This window comes from Plecotus auritus, assembly GCF_963455305.1.
Source record: "Plecotus auritus genome assembly, chromosome: 6".
Classification (NCBI taxonomy): Eukaryota; Metazoa; Chordata; class Mammalia; order Chiroptera; family Vespertilionidae; genus Plecotus; species Plecotus auritus.
Window position 1 is genome coordinate 12,527,616 of NC_137773.1, and position 26,485 is coordinate 12,554,100.

Consider the following 26,485-nt stretch of genomic DNA (forward strand, 5'->3'; position numbering starts at 1 on the left):
GGTTCAATTCCCAGTCAGGGCACATGCCCAGATTGCAGGCTCGATCCCCAGTAGGGGGTGTGCAAGAGGCAGCAGATGAATGTTACCCTCTCACATCGATGTTTCTCTCTCTCCCTTGTCCCTTCTCTCTCTCTAAAATCAATAATAACTTTTTTAACAGTTACTACCAAGAGGGTTATTTTGAGTATAAATGGAGTTATCCACGCCAGGCACCTAGAAATGTACTTAGTAAAAGCATTATTATGTCAAATGCTGACTCTGGAGAGCATTGGGACACACATACTTTGATTGGGAGCTAGAAAGGAATGTGATCAAATTGTAAGTCAGAGGAAGGTCAACCAAGGTAAGAGAAATAATGGGGAGGCTTTGGTGCATGGACCTGTGGTGATATTTGAGGACAGGAATGGGGAAAAGCTCACCAAGAGGGACTGTGGACCGATCGATGAAGGTGGAATAGAACGTTAATGAAGACAAACTTAGAAATCAGAGGTGTCCTGCGGATAGAGACACCCTGATGTTTGTTTTTCATTGGCTTTGTTACTGTTCTTATTCTTTAAACAGAAAAGACATCACTGTATTGAACCATCTCAAAAGGAATTGTGTAAAAAGCAAAGTCTATACAATTTGAACTCCTATGAGGGATTTAATTTACCTTCTCGGGCTCAGGCAAAGGCTTCTGGAAACAAAGCACCAACTTTGATTCCTAAATGAGCATCGGTCCCCGTGGCTCAGTTCCTCCAAGCTTCCAGCAGCACAGAACCTAACGGTTCACGCACCACCGCTAGGTTCTGAGCCTAGGGCTCCCAATGACTTTTTAGAGAGTTTCATGATTGGTTTGCTTCTATGGGATTTGGATCAAGATGAAAAATGAGCCCAAGGTTATTTGGAAACGGCTCATAGTTAAGAGACCTTCAGACACTTCACAAATAAAAAAAGTGGCCTATAAATATTGTATGATAACCCTAGAATAACTTCCCACTTGCTAATGTTTATCAAGGGAGGGAGAGGGGAGGGGGCAGGGCAAGGAATTAGCAATGGGTACAGCCATATCTCAAAAGTTAGGGTAAATTTTTTTTAAGGGGAGGGTAAATTTTATTTTATTGGAGATAAAAATCCAAGTAGTTTGGAAGAGTTGAAATCATTTCACTCAGAGGGGAATAGCAGTTCATAAGGGAAGGAAATTGCATTTGAATTTCCCAGCGTTGTGATGAAAGTACTCTATCTGAATGATACCTATTTGTGACAGTATCCCCAGCCACCAACACTCAAACCACCAACTTCGGTCCCCACCAACTCATTATGGTCACCATTGGGGCTGGTGTGGTTCTCTGGTCACAGGGATGGGCTTATGCAGATTGAAAATGATCTGTCTCTCTTTTAATTCATAAAGAAGAAGCCAAATGCAACTATCTCACAGGCACTTCACAACTAACATGGTCTTTTCAATCCCTGTCCCTCGCCATCCTTTGTGGCACTGGGGCGAGCCCTCACCCTTCTTTCTGGCGCAGCTGCCTTTAGGGCCCGCTCCACAGTGGTGAGCCAAATAGGCCGATTTTTCATGGCAGACCTGCTGGCTTAGAAATCAGCACTCACCAAGCAGCCTGTGAGGCACTGAAGAGCCCAGGCAGAAATGTAATAAACAATGTCTCGAATTACATTTTGGACATTTAAAAATGCTCTGGGCTCCATTTCATAAGGCATTTGCATTTGTAATAGAAAGAAAAAAATACATCTCCGAGCTGCCAGTCTCAGGTTAACAGACTCTTTTATGTTGTAAATTTTTGCAGGAGCAATTACAAATCGTACACAGACTCATTATTTCCCGAGTACTTTATCAGGACATTTCCCCATACATCTAATTTGTCCTGTCTGAACTGCAACTTGACATAAGGGATTTCCTTAATTGCTTTTGAAGCTCTTCCAAGATAATCAACTGCTTTTTGGAGCACGACAAAAGACAGCAGACAATGGTACCAGTCTGTCTTAGCATCATGCTGAAGTTTTTGGGTATGAGATAGCACAGAGAGGCAACATTTGCCTCTTAAACTATTCAGTATCTCCACTTTAATTTGGTTTCCATTTAAATGACAATGTCTGAGAATAGTAAAAAGAAAAAGTCCCATTTTTATCTGTCCTACTGGGATGGCTGTCACTTTGGGGGTAGATGCAGTCAATATTTACGAAAGAATAAAATACCATCTTTGTTATTATGAAGAAAGAATCTTAACCAAAGGTTAAATAAAGATTATAGTAAAAATAAAACAACCAGATTTGGGGAGAAGGAAAACTGTCAAAGGCTGGTTGTGTTTCTGCTATCCCGATTTAACAGTTTTAAGCAAATGACCGAACATTTTTACCTTGAGTTTTCAAGCTGCCATTTCTAAATAATTTCATTTTTTAGTTACAGAACACACTGCATCTAATTTACGTGGTAGGCAGGATTATGGTCACCAACAGATGTCCACACCCTGAACCCCAGAACCTTACATGGAAAAATAGACTTTGTAGATATGATTAAGATTACTGACCTTGAACCCTGGCCAGTGTGGTGAGTGGTTAGAGTATCGGCCAGCACACCAAAGGGTCTGGAATTCAATTCCAGGTCAAGGGCACATACCTGGGTTGCAGGTTCCATCCCTGCCCGGTCGGGGTGCATGTGGGAAGCAGCCAATCGATGTGTCTCTTTCACATCGACGTTTCTCTCTCTGTGACTCTCCCCTTCTTTTCTACTCTCTCTAAATATCAATGGAAAAAATATTCTTGGATGAGGATTAATAAGAAAATGACTGACCTTGAGAAGGGGAGATTATGCCTGGTTCTCTGGGCTACCCAACCTAATCACATGCTTCCTTAAAACTGGAGAAATTTTCCCAGCTGTGGTCAGAGAGATGAGACAGAAGGCTTGGGTAGATTCGATATGAGGAATCAACCAGCTGAAGCTGGCTTTGAAGATGAAGGAAGAAGGCCCCAAGGCAAAGAATGTGGTATGGTGACCTGTAGAAGTTGGGAACAGCCCCTAGCTTATGAACAGCAAGTGGAGACATTGTTCCCAGAGACACAAGCAAAATGAGCAGGAAATTTATTCTTTCTTGGTGCCTCCAGAGAGGTCTGCAGCCTGGAGACATCTGATTTTAGCCCAGTGATTCCTGTGCCGGACATTTCACCTATAGAACTGCAAGATCACACACTCGAGTCCTGGCTGGTATCCTCAGTGGTTAGTGTTGATTCCCAGTCAAGGGCTTGTACCTGGGTTCAATCTCTTGTGCGGGAGGCAACCAATCAATGGCACAGTCTCTCTCTCCACCTCCCTCTCTCCCTTCGTTCCACTCTCTCTAAAAACAATGGAAAGCCTGGCTGGGGTGGCTCAGTGGTATGGTTCAGTTCTCAGGCATATGATCAGGGCACATGCCTAGGTTGCAGGCTTGATCCCCACTAGGGGCAGTGCAGGAGGCAGCCAATCAATGATCCTCTCTCATCATTGATGTTTCTATCTCCCACTCCCTTCCTCTCTGAAATCAATAAAAATATATATTTTTAAAAATAAAATAAAAATCAATGGAAAAATATCCTCAGGCAAGGATTAACAAAAGTAAGTAAGTAAATAAATAAATAAATAAATAAATAAATAAATAAATGTTTAAGCCACTACGATGGTAGTAATTTGTTAAAGCCACATAGAAAATGAGTACACTGTCTACAGCAAAATAGTCTATTTTGGCACCCAGACCATTCTTGACATGCCCAAATATAAGACATTAATATTAATTTTCTTATCGTGTACTATTTAGTCAGCAACACCCTGAAGCAATGGAAATTCAAATACTGCTTGTTAAAATCAAATTAAATTATATCTCACAGCCAAAACCGGTTTGGCTCGGTGGATAGAGCGTCGGCCTGCGGACTCAGGGGTCCCAGGTTCGATTCCGGTCAAGGGCATGTGCCTGGGTTGCGGGCACATCCCCAGTGGGAGGTGTGCAGGGGGCAGCTGATCGATGTTTCTAACTCTCTATCTCTCTGTAAAAAAAATCAATAAAATATATTTTTTTAAAAAATTATATCTCACAAATGGAAAATATAAAGATTCTAGTGTCCTTTCAGGAAGCTGACATTACTAACCTAAGAACACTGACTGGGACATTAAGTACAGAATAAAAATTATTAGCTTTTTTTTAGATCAACAATGTTAATACGCTGTGCTGACCCCCCAAATTGCTCTTGGCAGAATCAGAGTTGATTGTTCTCTATTTTAAAGCTCAACCTTGGCAGACTGCAATAAGAAGTTCCCAGGAGTTCAAGAAATATTTAGATCTTTTTAACTAAAATAAACTCGAAAACAGTAGGAACCGTGTCTAATGACGGCGTCACTTTTCCCAGGTGAAATCCGGGCAATATTAATAACCCAAAATAAAATGGTTAATTTGGTGCTTCATTTGTATTAAAGGATGACCTTATCTAAGACACTTACATTCCAGTTGTAGTTAATTAACTTTCCCAGAGGCTAATGGCAAATAGCAATTCAGGTGAGCCAGATCACCAAACCTGCTATGGAAGATGTCAAATTAAAGGAAGTGGAAGGTTCTGCTCATAAAGCGGGTCAGGAAGAGATTCAGATCCTATAAAAATCCATGAAAGGCCCTAACCGGTTTGTCTCAGTGGATAGAGCGTCGACCTGCGAACTGAAGGGTCCCAGGTTCGATTCCGGTCAAGGGCATGTACCTGGGTTGCGGGCACATCCCCAGTAGGGGGCGTGCAGGAGGCAGCTGATCGATGTCTCTCTCTCATCGATGTTTCTAACTCTCTATCCCTCTCTCTTCCTCTCTGTAAAAAAGCAATAAAATATATTTAAAAATCCATGAAAGCCCAGCTGGCATGGCTCAGTGTTTGAGCATTGACCTATGAACCAGGTCTCGCTTCGATTCCCAGTCAGGGCACATGCCCCGGTTGTGGGCTCAATCCCTAGTGTGGCGTGTGCAGGAGGCAGCTGATCAATGATCCCCTCTCATCATTAATGTTTCTATCTTTCTCTCCCTCTCCCTGCCTCTCTGAAATCAATAAAAAATAAGATAAAATAAATAAAATCCATGAAAGGCCCAGCCGGCGTGGCTCAGTGGTAGAGCCTCAGCCTAGGAACCACGGTTTGATTCCCAGTCAGGGCACATGCCCAGGTTGTGGGCTTGAGCCCCAGTGTGGGGCATGAGGGAGGCAGCTGACCAGTGATTCTCTCTTTCATTGATGTTTCTCTCTCCCTCTCCCTCTCCCTTCCTCTGTGAAATCAATAGAAGTCAAAGAAAAAAAGAAGTTATATTTTTTTAAAAATCCATGAAAGTATGATGTTCCATTTTAAGCTGTTGGTTGGAATACAGGTATCATTTCCTTCCAAAACACCAGTGAAAAATATTTTTTAAGAAAAGACATAAAATAACAAGAACAGGGAGAACTGGAAAGGAAACCACAGTAACAAGATTCTGGAAGCTAGAAAGGTAAGGGTCCTAAGTTAAAGGAGTTAACCAACCCCAAAAGGCTGAATTGTAGGCAATGGTTGGGAGCGCTGAGAACCAAAGTAATTTATACTGAAAATCCTGAAAGGTCTCAGATCATATACCTCTGAATCTTGGGTGAAAGAGAAGGGAAAGAGTAAAGATAAATTAGTGGAATTGGATCCCCTCCCCAACACCTCCCAGATTATTGGACTTCTATCCTTTGGGGAGACTAATGCAGATGATTTCTGGATTGGAAGGAAGGGGGTGGGTGACATGGGCAGGCTGAGGATGAAGGTATTGCACTGAAAACATGAAGAATAAATGAACATATTAAAGCTGAATGCTAATTGCAGGACCTGTGAATTGTGTGGGAATTCTAACTTAATCCAGCAAGGACCCCAAAATTGCTTATCCTAATCTGGGGCCTAGGTCTGTATTAGATGAGTTGCACTCTTTTATGTAAGACTAGAGGCCCGATGCACGAAATTCTTGCAAGGGCCCTGGCCCCGGCCCCCACCCGCCGCCACCTCTGCCTAGGCCCCCCGCCCACTGCGGCTTTGTCCGGAAGGAAGGACGTCTGGTCTAATTAGCATATTACACTTTTATTATTATAGAAAGCCTGTTATATAAAAGGCAAACTTGGTTCTAAAAATGGCTCTCTCCACCACTAATTATGGAATCTCTTTTGTAATTAACCTAAGTAGGAAGAGGATGGTGTGAGAAACCTTGGGTGCCCAAGTGTGGCCAGCCCCAATGCCCATCTGGCCCCTTTTATCTCCAGCCTCTCAAAATAGCTTAAAGGCATGAGAGGTGTTGATTTGCTTAGCTCTCTCCTCCCTAGAGCAATACTCTTTGTGATAGAACTTTCATCCCAACACAGTTTAACAGTGCAGACCTTGGGCTTCTCTACCCAGCCTCCACATTGCTGGCAGGAAGACCCTTTTCTGAGAAATCTGACCTGAAAAACTTAATGGCATTGGGGGTTCCCCAACTAAAAAGGACCGCTCCCATGGTCCTGGAATAGCTGTTCTCAGTTGCAATGACCTTGCTCCCAGGGAACATTTGGTGATGTCTAGAAACATGTTTGATTGTCATGTCTGGAGGAATGTGGCTGGTATCTGGTGAGTAGAGGCCAAGGACACAGCTAATCAGCCTACGACATGCAGGCCAGCCCTCCTGCACAGACACTCAGCAATTCCAATTAGCCTTTTATGTCTCACTCAGTCATGATCAGACAGCCCGGGGTTACTGGACAGCTCAACAAAGCCCCCAAAGAAAACAAAACAGACCAAGTGAGGAGGAAACAGGTATCTTTCCTTTTTAATGTTTTATTTTTATTTATTTTTTATTTCAGAGAGGAAGGGAGAAGGAGATAGAAACATCAATGAGAATCGTTGACCAGCTGCTTTCTGCACACCCCCTACTGGGGATTGAGCCTGCAACTAGGGCATGTGCCCTTGACTGGAATCGAACCTGGGACCCTTCATTCTGCAAGCCGACGCTCTATCCACTGAGCAAAACCAGCAAGGGCAGGAAACAGGTATCTTAAAACTAAAAAACAAATACAAAAAAACTAAACTATCACCTAGCACTGGTATTTCAGAGAAATGAAGAATCCATACATGCATAAAATAGGATGATGATTTGTTTCTTTTCAAAGGAAACACTGAGAGAACAAAGAAAAGCTCTTGGAAACTCAGATAACAAAAAAGAAAAATTGAGAATTGGATAAAAATTTTTTTTAAGTTAAAGCAATCTCCCAGAATGTAGTGTAAAAGGATAAAGACCTAAAAAATAAAGAAAACAAATGAAAATCAGAAGACAGTTTATTATCCTATATAATGAGGTAATATGCAAACTAACCCTTACACCCTCACAAGATGGTTGCCTACGACCAGGTCGGCAGGGGGGTTAGTGAGGGATGACCAAATGACTGAACAAGCAGGCTGGGTGGGGCAACCAGGCCGGCGGGGGGGCCGTGAAGGACGACCAAATGACTGAACAGCAGGCTGTGTGGGGCATCCAGGCCAGCGGGGGGCTGTGAGGGGCAACCAGGTCGGCAGGGGAGGTAGTTGAGGGCGACCAGGCTGGTGGGGGGGGGGGCAGTTAGGAGTAACCAGGCCAGCAGGGAGGGGGCAGTTGGAGGGGACCTGGCCGGCAGCGGAGTGGGGGCAGTGAGGGACAACCAGGCAGGCAGGCAGGTGAGCAATTAGGAGCCAGCAGTCCAGGACATCCCCAGGATCAGGCCTAAACCGGCAGTCAGACATCCCCTAAGGGGTCCCCGATTGGAGAAGGTGCAGGCTGGGCTGAGGGGACACTCCCCCCGCCCCGCCCCGTGCATGAATTTTGTGCACCAGGCCTCTAGTTTATTTATATTCATATTGCTACTGTAACATAGTATCACAAATTTGGTGGCTTAGCCCTAACCAGTTTGGCTCAATGGATAGAACATCGGCCTGCGGACTGAAAGGTCCCAGGTTTGATTCCGGTCAAAGGCATGTACCTGGGTTGCAGGCACATCCCCAGTAGGAGGTGTGCAGGAGGCAGATGATCGATGTTTCTCTCTCATCGATGTTTTTAACTATCTATCCCTCTCTGTAAAAAAATGAATAAAATATATTTTTTTAAAAATTTGGTGGCTTAAACAGTACAAATCTATTATCTTTCAGTTCTAGAGGTCATTCGTCTGAAATGGGGTTCACTGGGCCAAAACCAAGGTGTTGTTGGCAGGGTCCTGCTCCGTCCAGAGGCCCTAGGGGTGAATGTTTACTTGCCTTTTTTATTATCTGGAGGCTGCCTAGATTCTTTGGCTTGTGACCTCATCCTGGCATCATCACTCCAACCTCTTGCTTCTGTGCCCACATCTACTATTTATCTACTCCCCTGCCTATGATTACACTGAACCCACCAGGATACTCTCATTCACGATTCTTAATTACAAAGTCCCTTTTGCCATATAAAGTGTCATTTACAGATCTGGAGATTAGAACACGGATATGTCGGTGTGGGAGGCATTACTCAGCCTACCACAATCAGACTACAAGGTATAATATCTATGAAGTAGACACAGGGGTCCTCAAACTTTTTAAACAGGGGGCCAGTTCACTGTCCCTCAGACCGTTGGAGGGCCGGACTATAGTTTAAAAAAAAAACTATTAACAAATTCCTATGCACACTGCGGGCCCGGGACGAGTCGGCTACTAAGCAGGACAGGCAGCGGCACCCGGTGGGCTGGATAAATGCCCTCAGCGGGCCGCATGTGGCCCGCAGGCCGTAGTTTGAGGACGCCTGAAGTAGAATGAAAGCAATAATGGGTAGGAGACAGCAATGAAATAGTGAAGGATTTATACTGAATGGTCAAACTGCCTAAGTTTGACATCAGGGCCGGGGCCTAGGGCTCAGGAATGCTCACCTGGCTCAAGGAGGCCTGGGTGATGAGGGGACCTGGTGTGATCAGAAAATGATTCTTATCGATGACATGAACAAATGAATAAAAAGGAGCTGCAAATATGGAAAAAGGGAAGCTAAAATAAACCCTCCAGAGCAAAGCCAGAATTGGAGCTATCAATGAGGATCAAACAATTATATCAGAATTAACTGCTTGAGTTTGATGGTTATATTACAGGGTTATGTGGAAATGCATTATTTTTATAAGGCATTAAGTTTATATACGATAAAGTGTGTGACTTGGCACCATGGCCGCAACTTGCTCTTAAATGGTTCAGGAAAACAGATAATACTCTCTTCTGTGTGTATATATAAAGAGAAAATGATAAATGTGGCTAAATGTTGACAACTGGGGAATCTGGAAGGGGAATATAGGCTTCTCTATACTGTTAGGGCAATTTTTCTGTAAGTTAGAAATTTCAAAAAAAGAACATGGACTTTCTTTATAATTAATATAAACAAATTCCAAGGCATATTAAATGAAAAAATGGAGTGCAAGAAAATGTGTACTATGCTACTCTTTGTGAAAATAAGTAAGGGATGGCGAGTGTGAACACATACACGTTTTGTGAGTGTAGTCTTATATACGCAGAGCACCTCTAGAAACATAACAGAATCTACACTGGTTACCTCCATAGTTGGAAAGATTGGTGGCTAGAGAAGAATGAGAAAGGTTTTTCTAACTCTATAAAAATTTGAATTGTACTTAAAGAAACACAATGCTTCAAATATATGTGCCAGGCTGGCTACCTTAGAAGCACGTGGGGAACATTTAAACCTAAATTAGCAAACATCAAAGCCAGAAATTCTATTTTATTGGGCCCAGGTTAGGGCTTAAGTATCGACTGGTGAATACTCCCCTAATTAATGATAAACACAGATAGCATGGTTTGGGAATTGCTGCTTTAACCAAATCACCCCAACTGGCTCTTCTTTAAACCCCAAATTCTAAGTAAATTAGGACATTTTATCCAATGAGAATAAGATCTAGAATACCCCATGAGTGGTATCGGAAAATCTGAACTAGGGTGTGCATGAACCCCTGAATAGAAGCCAAGTCATATCTTCCTAAGGACCAAAGATATTGTTGAGGCTAAGGTCACCTGAGTATCACTTAGTGCAAATAATACATTCAGATATTCTGCATTCTTCAGAAAAAACATTCTATGTAAACATGTAACAAAACTAGTTATTTTAGTAAAAACCAACCAGCTGACACAGTAGATGTAGTATCTGGAACAGTCTAGATCTCAAGTGGTAGATTCCTGGTGTGTGTTAGTGTTTTTATCTCAATATATATTTTAACTACATTCTCTTATATACATCAGATGGCAAGAATGTAATTTCTAAAAATTAAAGCAACAAAATAACAATCAGTCTATATGGTTGGTCCTCCCATTTTAAAAAAGAAATATAAGAAAACTCAGCATTCCCATGCCAGCAGCACACATTTATTATTATTTATGAATGGTCAAAAGACTTACAAGGCCCATTATTATCAGTATAACCATACATATGAAATATCACTTAGTGACATGGAGTGAAAACAACAGTTTTATATATATTTAAAAATACAGACACATACACACATTCTCTTCCAAGTATTCACCATACACTGCTACACAAGCAGGAGGCATGGAGCTGCAGGAGTGACAATATACATGACGTGGAAATATCTCAAGCATAAAAACCACACTTAAGTTGCAAAAATAAAGTTTCTTTCTTCAAACATTTTGATCTGGGCTCAAGCAAAGCAAATAATGAACAACAATGATTTTCATAATATTTAACACTTTAAAACAGAAAAGAGTCAACAGTTGCAATAGTCCTGAAAATGTAAATGTTTAGAGGAATGAACAATGCATTTCATCCCCACTTCCTCAAAAAAAAAAAAAAAAAAAAAGTCTACAGCAGATCTGTTTCATCCCAGCTCACAAATACTGAAGAATCATAATCTACTACATTCAAACAGCAAATTAAGCCAGAACAAACAAAATAAGAAACATCATTACATCAAGCAAGGCATTATTGACCTCAGTTTCTTTACACGATTTCACTAGTGCAAGAGCATCGTTTACCTGAAAGATCCTAAGTCACAACTAAAGAGCACTCATACAAAACTATTTCCTTTAGAAAGTGCCACATACTCTATCGTTAAAAAAAAAAAGACAACACGTACACTAGTGAAAGACCGTTTGTCTCCATCTCTTATCAATGAGGAAGGGCCAGAGTGACTCTTTGATTCCAATTCGAAACGGTGTTCGCTGGCCAATGCCCAAGGTCTCCAATTTGGAGCAGTCAAGCTGAGAATTTTTTGGACGTTGGGCTCCTAAGACAGGACTGTCAGTTATCTGGAGAGAAAAATAAAAAGAAAACATGAAAAATACATGAAAGGCTACATGTTGAGGTTTTATATTCTCTACTTCATTTAGCCCTCAGTACAAATCTTATTTGATCCCTGAAAAAATATTTTTTTTAAAAAGCTGCTATAATCAAGACAATACATTTCCTATAAATGTCACCAATACTGATTGGCTCCTTTATACATAATAATTTAGAGAAAATTAACGATATAAATTGCCACATACAAGCGAGGGTCACTGTGATTAATACCGGAAAATGGAAGTTACCAATACTTCCAAAGCAACAAGGAAATGTTATCAATAATACACACTACAGTGTTAGTTCTGGAATTTCAAAAAGCTAGGCTTTAAATACCATATACTCACTGGTCGTAAGTGACTGCTGGGGAGGTTGAAGGCGTCTGCAATTGCACATGCCATTTCATACTTTGTCATCTGTTCATTTCCAGACCAGTGAAAAGTTCCCTTAATTGATGGATCCTGACAAGGACACAAAATTCAAAATAGTTTTAACTTTCTGAGTGGAGTTGAATGGTAGGTTTGACAAGAAAGGTAATCAAAAGGCCCAGGAATTAAAATGCACTCTCCTCTCTGGAATGTTCTCCACAAGATAATCTAAAATCAAGTATATTCCCAACTAACATGAAAAGCAATTTCTAGAATTTAGCTTTTGGAATTTTTTTAAATAAAAATATAAATGACTATTTTATGTAGCGGGAATCCTAAAAATGATTAGATTTTTATGGAAATACAGTCCAATATAATGAGTACTTCTAATTATTCTAAGCTAAAGATAATTCTTAATAGAACCATTTTTCAAGATGAGCTAATTAGTTATGATGTTATCAAATACTGTCAGAGTACATGTTTAAGATATATATAAAATTTTATGTGTTAAAAAAGTATAGTCAAGCCGAAACCGGTTTGGCTCAGTGGATAGAGCGTCGGCCTGCAGACTGAAGGGTCCCAGGTTCGATTCCGGACAAGGGCATGTACCTTGGTTGCGGGCACGTCCCCAGTGGGGGGTGTGCAGGAGGCAGCTGATCGATGTTTCTCTCTCATCGATGTTTCTAACTCTCTATCCCTCTCCCTTCCTCTCTGTAAAAAATCAATAAAATATTTTTAAATAAAAAAAAAAAGTATAGTCATATTATTAGTAATATTCTAAAATACATCAGTCTCTAATCTCTTTATAAATACTCTATTTAGCTCCAAGATTTTCAAATATTTAACTCCTGAAGTGGCTCAAATTGTGAATTCCTACGTAGAATCTTCAACATTACACAGTGCTTAATCAAAATTCTTAAAAGACATTAGGAGATTACTTTGTTACCCAAAGAATAGATACAAGTTTTCAAGTCATCTTGCAATAAAAGAATGACAGATGGGATCTGTAGTATTTGAGAAATTCAAACACAAGGGTATATTTTTATAATTCATAAATATAGCCTACTATCTGTAAACTATTTTTGCTTGCTCTCCTTACAGTTTTAAAAAAGCACTTTATAAAGTACAGCATAGGAAATAGAGTCAATATATTATTATAATAACTGTGTATGGTACCAGTTGGGTACTGGAAATATTGGGGGAACACTTTTTATTTTATTTTTTGGGGGGGAACACTTTTTAAAGTATATGACTGTCTAACCACTGTACTGTACACCTGAAACTAATACAAAATAATACTGAATGTAAACTCTAATTGAAAAAATCATAAAAAAATTAAAAAGTAGAAATAAAGCACTTTAACTTCCGCTCATTAACAGGATTTTACTAAGATGGAAGTTAGAAAATCTTCCTTGCGAAGATTCTCACCAGCATTCTCTTCTCTGCTAGCTGACGACACACAGAGGCTACGTCTTTGACGTGCGTGGGAAACCTCTGCTGCCAGTGGTCCATGTTCGCTGACTTGTTGCTGAACTGTACTTTATCAAACATAACAGTCACAGAACTCTCCTCCAGCTTTTCAACTTCTCCATACAGAATAGGAATTCTCAAAACAGCAGCTCCTAGAAATGAAGCAGGTAATATTTTAAAGCTGACTGGTTCTTAAGGCTTGATGTAAGATTGAAGTATGTGGATTTAAACAATATTGTAGAAAACTTAAAATAGACCAAAATGACACAGCTCACTGTAATAATGCCCATTTAACAAATGTAATCTTGAGTGTCTTTAAATGTTCTCCTATTTGGGGTATTTTTACACATTATTTCTTCATTATTATGATCATTAAAAATAAAACTGATCATGACAACTAAATGCAATGAGTGATCCTTGACTGGATCCTAGATTAAAAAATAAAATGCAGCCCTAGATGGTTTGGCTCAGTGAGTAGAGCATCAGCCTGCGGACTGAAGGGTCCCGGGTTCAATTCCGGTCAAGGGCACATGCCTGGGTTGCAGGCTCGATCCCCAGTGTGGGTCATGCAGGAGGCAGACAATCAATGATTCTCTCTCATCATCGATGTTTCTATCTCTCTCTCCCTGCCTCTCTGAAATCAATAAAAATATATTTTTTAAAAAGAACAAAGCCATTCTCTTATAAAAAAAAAAAATTATGAAAAATAAAAAATAAAATGCAATAAATGACATTATTGGGACAACTGGGGAAATTTCTCTATAGACTGTATATTATATGACAGTAATGTTTAATTTCCTGAGTGTGATAACTACATTGTAGTTATGTAAAGAGCATCCTGGTTAGAAGATACACAGTAAAGTATTTTGGAGTAAAATGCAGCCAGTTCTTAATGAATACAGAAAAAAAAATTTATGTACGAAACACACGTGGCAAACATTGGCAAGTGTTGAATCTATATAAAGGGTATGTGAGTATTTACTACATAATTCTTGAAACCACTGATTAAAGAATTATGATGTATTTAGATTTTATGTTGGTCCCTAATGAGGGGTTACAACAGACTAGATAATTGACACTTTAATTGAAAATCAGCTTAATTAAATTAACTTAAGATAACCATGTATAGATATGTAATTTGAGGATAATTTCTGCATAATAATTTACAATACCAAAAAAAAAAAAAAAAAAAAGCCTGATAAATGAAATGTCTATTAGTATCTATACTAGGGGATGCTTCTCAGAGACAAAAGCAGTAGTTTTAGTGCAGGGATCATTAAATCAAGTACGATGCAGCCAATGATGGGAAAAAGATATCCAAGTGATGGCTCCATCTGTACTGAAATGCAAGTATATGAGAGGACACACACACACACACACTAATTATAAAACAACATGCACACATTTTAAAAATCCACAAAAAAATTCATGCATACATAACCAAATTCGGTGCTTCTCTCTGAGGCAGCAATGGAAGAGAACTTTCACTCCTTACAATTTCACATTTTACAAAATTGTTTTACAAAGAGGGTACATACCTTTTATAATTAGCACATACATGTGTATATACAGATGTATACACAAACACACATAGAAAAGAAAAACCACACAAATAACAGAAGATCTCAATCTAAGAAATGACATTGGCTCATTTTTTAAAACCAGAGTACAAAAATTTGTACTGTATGATTTTTTTTTCCTATACACAATATTTATGTACATAGTGATACTGGGGGAAAAATCTGGAAAAATTCACTAATTCTAAGATTTCTAAAATTATTTTTCTTTTTTTATTAACTACATTCTCTCATTTTTCTCCAGTGACTTGTTCTTTGACTGATTTTTTTTAATTAAACACACACACACACATCATAAACAAAAAGTAAGCCCAAAAACAAATCTCGGGCTAAAGAGATTGTTGTGTCTTACCTAAATTGTTCTCCAGAACAGCCTTTTCTCCTTCTAATTTTGTTTTGCCATATAGATTTATGGGACTTGGTATATCTTCCTCTCTATAAGGAGGATTTGTTCCATCAAAAACATAATCTGAGCTAATATAGATTAGAAATGCTCCAATTGCAGCTACAAACAACAAAAAAACAATCTATTAAAATTAAAATATAACATTAATCTTATCTGTAATTTTTAATAGCTTATATATGTGATATTCTCATATGTATCATATATAGACAAATCTCTTACAAGCAATCTATACAACTCTAATCTTTACAAACTCAGCAATCATTTAATATTTTATAAAATGATTTTATGAAGTAGTCATTACCTGCTTCCTTTGCTAAATTCCCAGAAGCATCCACATTAAGCTGAGCAGCAGCATCTGGCTGATTTTCTACAACATCTGGCCTTCTCTCTGCTGCACAGTGTACTATGACATGGGGCTGGAAGTGAAGCATTGATTTTTAACCCAAAAAAGGAATAAAACAGAGGAACCACAGCCTTCCAACAGTGATTTAATTCTACAACAATGTTAAGTTCAACATTCCTTCAACTAAAGAATCATTGTATTTGTTATGCTCCCCTTTTTCAAGGTTTGAACTTCCTTAAAATTATATGTAGACACCCTAGCCAGTTTGGCTCAGTTGGTTAGAGTGTCGTCCCATCACCAAAGGGTCGGGGTTTTGATCTCTGATTGGGGCTCAACCAATTGATTTTTCTCCCTCTCATTAATGTTTCTCTCTCCCTCCCTTCCTCCCTCCTTTCCCCCTTCCCTTTCCTGCCCTCCCCCCTTCCTTCCTCTCTTTGTGGAATCAATGAAAAACATCTTGGGTGAGGATTCAATACATACATACATACATACATACATACATACATACATACATACATACGGGCTCTGAAAAGAAAAGAGCAATTTGGCAATCCCTAGGCAAAATCACACAATCATCTGTGTCAACTACTATATTTAGAAATACATCCCCAAATTCAGATGAGAGAAAAGAGCCATCATTTGTGTGATTAATATGACTTAAACCTTAATAAATCTATGTTAAAGGGAGAGGAATATCAACTGCAAATCAAATTCATAAGTTCAAATCTCTTAGACCAGTGGTCGGCAAATTGCAGCTCGCGAGCCACATGCGGCTCTTTGGCCTCTTGAGTGTGGCTCTTCCACAAAATACCACGGCGAGTCTATTTTGAAGAAGTGGCATTAGAAGAAGTTTAAGTTTAAAAAATTTGGCTCTCAAAAGAAATTTCAATTGTTGTTCTGTTGATATTTGGCTCTGTTGACTGAGTTTTCCGACCAGTGTCTTAGACTATTCATTTGAAGCAAATCAACTATCTATAAAAATTATTTTCCCAGCTGAGCATTTAGAATACCACCTATATGCTAAGCACTGCGCAAGGAGCAGGATTTCATCATCTAGTGCAGTGGTCGGCAAACTGCGGCTCGTGAGCCGCGGTTTGCCGCTCTGTTGACTAATGAGTTTGCCGACCACTGATCTAGTGGAAAAGAAAGACAAATAAAGAGACAGTTTCACCATCATGTGAGAGACATCAAGACAGAAATACAAAGGGTTGTTTGCAGAGAAGGAGCACCTACTTCCCAGAGGAACAGAACCATAGCTAAGATCTGGGAAGACCACTGACAGGCTGGCCTCCCCACATACAAACTCCCCCCTTCTCAACAACTGCTTGAGGAAGCACGGTCTTAGTTGTTCTCAGACTTGAATGTGCACAATCTGTGGTGCTTCTTAAAATGTAGAGCCCTGGGTCCCATAACTGACTTACTGAATTAAAATTGTTAGGAGAGAGGCGTAAGAACAAGTTTCCCCCCCAAAAATTCCAATGCAGGTGTTACTTGGTCCACTACTTTTAGAAAAAAAAACTTAAACTTTCGATTTGATTACAGGTAGAACAGAAACTAAAGTTTTCTGGAACTTTACTGTGACCATGGCCAACATGTTATTTAACATCTCTGAGCCTTTGTCATCTACTGTCCATTTTACAGTGTTGTAAGGTTTACAGACATTATTTTAAAAAGCTGTACATGCCTAGCCAGCTTTGCTCAGTGGTTAAACCAGGAAGTCATGGTTTGATTCCAGTCAGGATATATGCCCTGGATGCGGGCTCTATCCCCAGTGTGGGGCATGCAGGCGGCAGCCAATCAATGATTCTCATCACTGATGTTTTCTCTCTCTCTCTCTCTATCTCTCTCTCTCCCCCCCACTTCCTCTTTGAAATCAATAAAAATATATTTTTTAAAAAATACAGTTGTATCAAAAGTGCTACTTAGAAGAGTACTTCAGAAACATACATTTTTTATAAAATTCTTCATATTCTGTCTTTTGTCAACCTATGTCTGAACCTAATCATTTTAAGGATTTCATATTCTCTGCCATGCTTAAAAGTCTACTGGGGAGAGGTCAATAGGGGGAAAAGGAGACATATAGAATACTTTAAACAATAAAAATTTTTTTTAAAGAAGTGTATTTATATTGTTGCTTAATAGAGTCTAAGTATGGTAACTTCCTTGAGAGCAAGATTTTCTATGTCATCCAGATGATTGTTTTGTTTGTTTATTTTTTTCTTCTGATAACACCAAGGTCGCGGGTTCATTCCCCATATGAGCCACCATTTATAAAAAATAAAAAAAAATTTTTTTTTCTTGATTTCAGAGAGAAAGGGAGAGGGAGAAACAATGCGAGAGAATCATTGATCAGCTGCCACCTGCACATCCCACACTGGGGATCAAGCCTGCAACCTAGGCATGTGCCCTGACCGGGAATCAAACTGTGACCTCCTGGTTCATAGGTCAACGCTCAACCACCAAGCCACACCGGCTGGGCCAGATGATTCTTAATATGTTTTACATTTGTTAAAGGAAACAGACTAAACCATACCTGAAAATCATAAATGATGTGATGAACCGCATTCGCATCCAATAGATTAACATGTTCAAATTTTGGTCTTGCTCTTCTAAAACCACAGCCAACGGCATGCCAATTATTCTGATGGAATTCTTTGTACACAGCTCTGCCAAGAAGCCCAGTGGCACCAGTAATCAGAACACGCCTATTGGGGACATTAACTTCCTCCTAAAAGGTGAAGGGGAAGAAAAAGCATTTTTTTTGAAAATAATCTCTGAACAAAATTAGTCAACATCATCATCCACTAAATACTTCAAGTCTGAGTAATTTGCTTCAGGTCCCATATCTATAAGCCAAGTCTTAAGAACAAAGATCAGTCAACTGTATCGATAACTACATCACTTAAGTTTTAATAATCTTACCCCCCCCAAATAAAAACCTAAGACAGTGGTTCTCAACCTTTCTAATGCCGCGACCCTTTAAAGCAGTTCCTCATGTTGTGGTGACCCCCAACCATAAAATTATTTTCGTTGCTACTTCATAACTGTAATTTTGCTACTGTTATGAATCGTAATGTAAATATCTGTGTTTTCCGATGGTCTTAGGCGACCCTGCTAGCGGTTCTCACGTGACCCACAGGTTGAGAACCGCTGCTGTAGAGCCTAAGACCATCGGAAAACACAGATATTTACATTACGATTCATAACAGTAGCAAAATTACAGTTATGAAGTAGCAACGAAAATAATTTTATGGTTGGGGGTCACCACAACATGAGGAACTGCTTTAAAGGGTCGCGGCATTAGAAAGGTTGAGAACCTCTGACCTAAGATGACATGGCAAGGAATTAGCTAGTCAAAAAGATTGTGATTACTTTTATAATCAATTATGTCCAAATGAGTAATAAAAAGTTTTTCCATTTATAAAATCCGTAATTAGGTTTATGCTTATTTTATGGCCTGATCAAATATTTGGGCTTTATTCCACCAATGTTTACAAGTTAACATTTTTGGTTCCCAGTTTTTAACCCCAAGCTTTCTTTAAAATTTCACTGATTTATCGTATTTTGATAGGTCTGAGTAAGAGAATTTACATTCCACAGGAATTTATGTGAAGGAAAAATAAATTTGACCCTTATGGCACTAATATCCTTTCTAAGTTTAACTAAACTGGTAAATGTTCCTGAATTAAAACCCTAAATGTACCTGTACAGTCCAGTTAAACTAGTAAACACAGATATAGAGGATAAAAGAAAAACAACATGAAAATATTCTCAACTGGTATGTGTTGCATCTGTGAAAAAGAAAAAATTCCTTACACATAAAAATTAAAAGGAACTACTATTTAGGAAATAATAACCAAGATGGTAACAGCAAATTTCCTCCTAAAATCTTGAATAAAGTCAGCAACATAAGTTTTATTAAATCTTATCATCCTGAAGACTTTTTATTTCAAAGTGTTGTTACAGGCAACTAATTCTGAGATGTCAAAACTTTAAAGATGTGTACACTACCCAAAGACCTTTCCTTTAGCCCTTAGTTTGGCTGAATAACTCAGCAGACTATACATTAAAAAAAAAAAAAAAAAAAAAGGCTACTCAAATCAGGTATTGCCATCATAGGAAAAATCTGAAATGAAAGGCTGACAGGGACAGTAAAAAGGTAAATTCTTTAAGGATATTTTTTTTTCTTAGATCAACCAATTTCATCACTTTTTACAAGTGGAAGAAAAATTCATCTAGGTTTTCTGTTGCAAAACTTGGCTCGCAGCCAAATGATCTATGAAAACAAGGATTTCAGCCAGCAAAGTATTTTCTTTACATTTTGGCAAGAAAACAGTTCTACAAAGACTGAACATAAAGAGAAAACATGCCAAGTCTAGTAGAGATACAATCAAAAAACGATGTACACAGGTAAGTACTATAAACATCCCTGGGAAAATAGTTAAGAGAGCCGATGTGGTTCCTTCTGAGCTTCTCACTTTTTACTTCACTCTAAAGAAGCAAAGGAATAGATTTGGGAAGTGCACTTTGAGAACTGTAATCTTGAACTTCAGGAAAGAACAAGGCTTTTCTCAAAATAAATTTCCCTTATTCAAATAATCCAAAAAATTTCCATCTATCTTTCTAGAAGCGACATCTTTCCTCCTTACAAAGAAAAATTAGCCTGGCCAATGTCACTCAGTGATTGAGGTTTGATTCCCGGTCAGGGCATATGTCCAGGTTTGGGGCTCAATCCCCAGGAGGTGGCATGCAGGAAGCAGTCAATCAATGATTCTCTCATCATTGATGTTTCTAATTCTCTCTCCCTCTCCCTTCTTCTCTGAAACCAATACAAATATTTTTTTTTTTTTAAAAAAAGGAAAATTTGAAGTCAAAGAACAAGCATTATGCAATCCATACAGTAAACAGTAAATTAAGATTTCTGCATACTCCACTGACTCTGAAGCATACTTTTCCCTCATTGTAACATCTCATGTCAATGAATAAAATAGAGATGCATCTTATGAATGTCATAGCTTGGTTGTGCTGTCTGCTTTTTAGTGCACTTAAAATAAGAGCCCAGATGATTTTATAATCGAGAGCATCTTACACTTGATGAAATGCAGCATTGTTACAAGCACAGCAAGGCTCTTTAGAGAATATACTACACAACTTTAAAAAAGGATGCGAGATGCATGGAAAGCTTATACCCTATAGCTTGGGACAATATGGTCATATGTCAATTCTTAAAATTTTTCTTTTTATTAAAAGAGCAGAGATCGGAAGTGCAAGCACTTCCTGAAACAAATGATTCTGCACAAACTTAAATTTGAAAACCATCAAGTGTCATATAAACCTACATCATACCCTTAGTTCATAACAGCCTAGTTAGGCAGGGCAGATATATTTCCAAAAGGGGGAACCTGAAGTCCAGAGATGTTAAAGGATTTGTCCACAATAAAAGGAAAAGGTTAAGACTAGAACTTGGGTCTTCTTGCTTCTATGGTCCAGCCAAATACCTAATGAGTTTTTCCTCAATCCTTTGAACTTACATTTGGTTTCAGGACAGTTAAATTTTAGCTGCTCTGCCAAGAACTGTGCCACTGAGAAGTTACTTCATCTCTACTTATCTAACTCCTCATTGGTAAAACGAGGCATTTGGACTAGGTGACTACGGCTCTTCCAGCTTTATAGTTCTACAATTCTGACATTTTCCCTATTACCCTTATCACAAAGGGGTCTACAGAGAGTGAATTTACTTAAAAGTTTTACTCTTTTCATAGTCTCTGGAGACTGAATGAGCACATTCTGTCACCACTATAGGGACCAAGACAAGATTTTCTCCATCTTACTAATAAAAGCCTAGGTGGTCCTCACACTGCCTCGCCTTCACAAGATGGCTGCATGCACAGCGGGCACGCATAGCCTGCCTGGGAGTCCCGCCTCCTCTCAGCTCCATGCGTGGCCAGGCCTGGGGGTTCCATGGCACCGCGCAGCGTGGAGGAGGCGGGTCTAGTGGGCCCCTGCGAGGCACAGAGGCCTGGGGGTCTGTGGCTCCAGCCTACCTCTTTGGGGCAATCCATCATCCATCTAGGAGCCCTGGATGGGTGGGCGGGACCTACCTCTTTGGTGCAATTGATTGAGGGGCCGTGACAGGGCACAGGCCAGGCTGGGGGCCCCCCTGCCCCCGCCCCCCCCCAAGTGCACAAATTTTGTGCACCGGGCCACTAGTTTGGATTATAAGTTTATTTGGTGGGTGGCAAATAAAATATGTTTCACTCTGAAATTAAAAGATGCCAATCAAAAATAACTTAGTTTTGAGTTTCTATATATAAACAGAACTCTACTAAAGCTTTTGAAAGCATACTGTTTTTCTTTTTTATTTTAAAAAGAAAAATATTCCTCTGAAAATTACTTTGGACTGTTACTATATAAATTTAATCCTGCAAAACACAGGAACATCCAAACACCCTGAGGGACTCAGAATGGAAGAATAAAAAACGGTCTTGTTCCATCAAAACCACAATCAAGAGCTGAAAATAGTTTGTGAACCTCAAAATTCTCAATTTTTATTACCTACAGGTAAATTATATCAAATATCACTGTAAGTTAGTCTGAACATATTTATTTCTCTTACTGTATAAAATCTTAGATGTACAGAATTCAGTACTATCAGATGCCACATTTACAGATACAAAAAAAAATTCTTGAAAAAGTAAACACATCGTGTAACTAAACTCGAGGCCCAATGCACGAAATTTGTGCAAGAATAGGCCTTCCTTCCCCCGGCACCAGCTTCCCTGAGCACCGGGGACCCCGGCTTCCCTCACAGTCCCGGCTTCTTCCGGAAAGTCGTCCGGTCTAATTAGCATATTATGCTATTATTATTATAGATGTGGAACTACCATTATTATTATGCTATCTAATCAAATACCAAATTGTAATGAATAGTAAATGGCTCCTTCAGAATAACCCCAAACAGTACTCTGTGACAGTGATTTCTAACTTAACACACTTGAATTAAGCATGTCAGAGAAAAAGTAGGGTGAAAAATCACTAATACCTGAAGAGGGATCTTCTTAAATGTTAGTGGTAAATATAACAATACTTCGCAATTTTTCAGATCTTCTTAAATTTAGCAGTTTCATAGTCATGTCTTTAATTGATCCCCACAAGATTTCCCCTCAAGGCAGATCACTGAAGAGACATTCCGGGGCTGGGAGACTTTTTAGGATCCTATAATACCGTCCTCCCACAGATTTTTTTGTTACAGTGTTTTGTTTTGTTAATCCTCACCCGAGGATATTTGATTTTTAAAGAGAATAGAAGGGAGGGGGAGAGACCGAGAGAAACATGGATGTGAGAGAGACACATGGATTGGTTGCTTCCCACATGTCTGGAGGGGATCCAGCCTGTAACCATGGTACCTGCCCTTGACCACAATCGAACCCGAGACCCTTAGGTGGGCAGGCCAAAGCTCTATCCACGGAGCCAAACCGGCAACTCCACGCGTTTTGAGAGCAGCAAATACGTCCCAAGCTTTTGGATGTACCACTTTTTATTGAAGGAAAAACCAGTTTGCATTAGTGAACTCCTACTGTGAAAAGTACACAGATATACATCAACACTAACACTAGGTAACATGTACCCGGCCCTGTTCGGGGTACACAGGGACAATACAGCAGTTTAAATAGCCCATTTTCCCTAACTCCACCTCCTCCCAAATCCCAAAGTTATATGAAAGCACTAAATATGCTACATTCTAGAAGAGTTAAAATTCTGCATTCTCTAAAACTGACACGTCCTATATCCTTTCTTATATCCATAAGACATATCGGTCTGGGCATTTTACCAGTCTTATCCTCAGAGCTAGATATATTCTGCCGACTGATGAATGCTGGGAAGCCTGGAACAAAATACAAAGAAGGGTGGATGGGGGTGGTCGTCCCAAACGCTGTAAAAGCCTTCCTTTCACGCAACCTCCGTCGCAGTTTAAAGCCCCAAATACCAGTTATAATGCACTTAATGAACATGGACCAAGGACATTCCCGCTAAGCCTCAATTTTCTCATCTGTAAAATGGAGCAAAATCAATCTCCTAGTTACGAAGATTACAACGCATAACACAGTGTCTTGTGTAAACTAAGAGTTCAAGTTATCATCTCCAATACTGTTATTCCGGAAAAGCCACTTTTCCCCTTCTTCCTAAGAGGCACAAGCGGGTAAGACCGAGGGGGAGAAACAAAGGATCCAAAAAAAAATTGTTTTTAAGAAAGGTAGAATCAAACCCGAGACAGCTCAGAAAACCCCTCTTCCTTCCCGGGAGGGGAGAGGAGGCTGCAAAGGAAACGGATTTACTCAGATCCGGCCGCAGAGGCTGGGAGAGAAAACAGGAATGGGAGTGCGCCGAGGTAAACAAACCCCATGGCGCCGCCCTGGGCTCCCCGGGCTGAGGAGGTGGCGCGGAGCCGCCCTGAGGCGACTCAGCCGAGACACCTGGAAAACCCTTCCTCTGACCAGTTCCCACAAGACCCCTGAGACGACTCCTTCACCTCCACCAGCTGGCAGTTCCCGGGAACAAAGTGGACGGAGAATTCCTTCTCCCGCCCCACCATGCCTGTCGCCTTCGCTTCGCCGCGGCAGCGATTACCACTGGCTCCAGCCCAGGACCGCGCCAGCCGCCGCTCTGAGGCCCTCGGCCCGCCTCCCCTAGGTCCCGGCCGACCTGCTCACAGCTTCCGGCTTCCGCTGCCAAGGCCGCTCCCGTTGATTGGCCATGCTATGCGGAAACCCCAGAAAGGGGCGGGCACGCTGGGGGGAGCTCTCCGCCCATGCGCAACTGTTAAAGGGACACACAAAACAAAGGCCTTGGCCTCAAGCCATGAATACAAGCTTTGTTTTGGGGTAGGAGGAGGAAGGCTGTTTATGTTATGTATTTTCCCTTTTTTTTTTCTTGATTAGGGAAGGATTGAATTGGATCGCGTGGAGTTTCAAGTTTGTAGACTGCGCAGTGCATAAAGAATCAATCTGAAACTAATACAAATACAAAATAATATCGAGTATAAACTGCAATTGAAAAACATAATTTAAGTCATAGCGGGGGGCGGTGAGGCAAGAGGGAGAAAGAAAGCACAATAGACATATATCCCTGGAACCTTAGGAGTGTTTTTTGAGAGATTCAGAAGAGAAACAAGAAAAATACAAGTGTTAGTATATGAGTCATTACCACCTCAAGAACCTGTTTGTCTTTCTGGGGTGCTAAAAAGTAGGACCAAGTGTTGAAGAAGGTACCAAGGGGGGAGAATAATGCTGAGCATCCTGCATCACGCTTTTTAAAGTGACAAATCAAGTGACTTTCACTTCAAAACGCAGTCCTGTTTTCAAAAATCCTTCTTGCTTTAGAGCCGAAGCAGCCTTTTGCAAAAGTCCTGTGACTTTCCTACCCAACCCCGCTTCCCCCCAACAAGAACTCAATTCCTTATTTGTGTGAACGTGGTGTCTTTGGAACAGTTAATGCTAGAGAGCCCGAGAACCCTCACTTTTCGATTTTTGTTTACATCCAGACTGTCACTGTTCATCACTTGAGCATTTAGTTAGAGTGAGAGCACGGCCCCAGCCCCAAACCTGCCTGACCTGCAGTCGACAAAGTAAAGGGCAGTGGGGGGCTGAGGGAGAAAATTCCAGATCTTCTTCAGTTCTCACTTTAAAAACTGGGAAGTTTTTAAAAATCTCTAGTTGCAATCTAATCTATGAAAAATAAAATTAAGTATTCAATGTGAAGAAGATTTAAGGGCAAGCCCATTGCAAAGAGCACTTTGATTCTCAGAGAAGAGAGAAACAAAAAGTTTACTGCCTGCCTTTGAGAATCTAGTTTTTGATACTTTCAGGAAAAATGTGGGATAGTTCTAGGGGCACATGTGCGTGTAATCATTCTCTTTAAAGATGAAAGTTTCTATGTGAAAAAAAGAAATACCATCATTAGACAGGCACTATCCACGTTCGTGCTGTGGCTAAGTCTATGAATTTAAAGAGAGCAACCTGGAGCTAAAAGTTATGTTAGCAGATTCCATCCACGCCAAGACAAAGAAAGGCTGGAGCGAACACTGTGGATAAAATCCTCATCTATACACACCCTTCACCTGCAGCAATGCGTTTAACCGCGTAAATGAAATTGCTGTTCCGTTCTGCGTTTTTTATTTTTTTTTTTTTGTCCATTAATGAGACTTAGCTGAGTTCTCCATACAGGGTCAATAATTAAAGTTAGTTTATTCTTTCATGTCCCAAAGTTCTATGTTTTAAAGAAATGAATGGCACCCGTGCATTTAGGCTTTTAGCAGACATCCACCAAGATGCTTTTAAAGAAACTCTTAACTCTAGAATGCCTCATTTCCTGAACTGTTAGCTCTTACCTGTTCCATGTTCTCCGGCATTTCAGGCATGGTTCCAAAATGATCTCAGGAAAACAGATTTGGGGTGAGTTTCAGCCGCCTGTCTCCTCTGGCTGGGTCTTTGTTCTTTCTGCCGAGAGTGCAGGCAGGGAAAACGTGAGCCGTGGTTTCACTCGACCTTTTAAATTAGCATTTTGATGCCAATCCCAGAAACTCGTGCCGTTTTCAACATTGCAGTAAACTGGCAGCTGATTCCCTGTGGCAGTCTTGAAAATACCCAATGAGAAGTTTCCTATTCAATGGCCAGACTAGTGAGGGTCCATTAGCAGGACCATTAGGAGAACCAACTTTTTTTTTTTTTTTTTTAAGCAACAACAGCAACAAAACCTCTCAGTGAAGACCTTGCAATTTCCTCTTGCAGAAGAAAAGCAAGAGCCAGCCTTTGGAAAGCAACTGATTCCTGATTTGAAATATTTTATTATTATGCCTCATTACAACAGAATCTATTTAGCAAACTTTCCCATTGCTTTTCCCCTCAGTGCTTTTTAACTATTTCAAAGGTCAGTACAAGGCAGGTGGTAACAGCATGCAGAAATTCAAATGCAACAGGTCATTTCCACTAATAGTCTCCTGCCCTCTGTGCCAG

General features: G+C 40.1%; 1 protein-coding gene across 3 annotated transcripts; it reads right to left on the reverse strand.

Annotated features, from left to right (window-relative positions):
* Positions 1-6,774: 6,774 nt before the first annotated feature.
* On the reverse strand, positions 6,775-26,196 carry MAT2B (methionine adenosyltransferase 2 non-catalytic beta subunit). 3 transcript variants are annotated; one of them, XM_080673993.1, is made up of 8 exons: positions 24,004-24,184; positions 18,007-18,201; positions 15,432-15,546; positions 15,077-15,229; positions 13,106-13,299; positions 11,657-11,770; positions 11,107-11,278; positions 6,775-7,031 (listed from the first exon to the last, which is right to left on the reverse strand). In XM_080673993.1, the coding sequence occupies exons 1-7, from the start codon at positions 24,064-24,066 to the stop codon at positions 11,108-11,110; spliced, it is 1,005 nt and encodes a 334-aa protein (XP_080530119.1). In that variant the 5' UTR covers positions 24,067-24,184; the 3' UTR covers positions 6,775-7,031; position 11,107. The 3 variants fall into 3 exon arrangements, with proteins under 3 accessions (XP_080530119.1, XP_080530118.1, XP_080530120.1); XM_080673992.1 differs by lacking the exon at positions 6,775-7,031 and having other exon boundaries at positions 10,352-11,278; positions 24,004-24,198; XM_080673994.1 differs by lacking the exons at positions 6,775-7,031; positions 24,004-24,184 and adding an exon at positions 25,861-26,196 and having other exon boundaries at positions 10,353-11,278.
* Between the last annotated feature and the right edge of the window lie 289 nt (positions 26,197-26,485).

Coding starts and splice junctions, on each gene's coding strand:
- MAT2B (XM_080673993.1), bottom strand. CDS start 24,066: ATGGTGGGGCGGGAGAAGGAATTCTCCGTCCACTTTGTTCCCGGGAAC. Junction 15,547..18,006: donor ACATCATTTATGATTTTCAG/GTATGGTTTAGT, acceptor CTTCACTTCCAG/CCCCATGTCATAGTACACTG. Junction 13,300..15,076: donor TGTTCTGGAGAACAATTTAG/GTAAGACACAAC, acceptor CTTCATTTCTAG/GAGCTGCTGTTTTGAGAATT.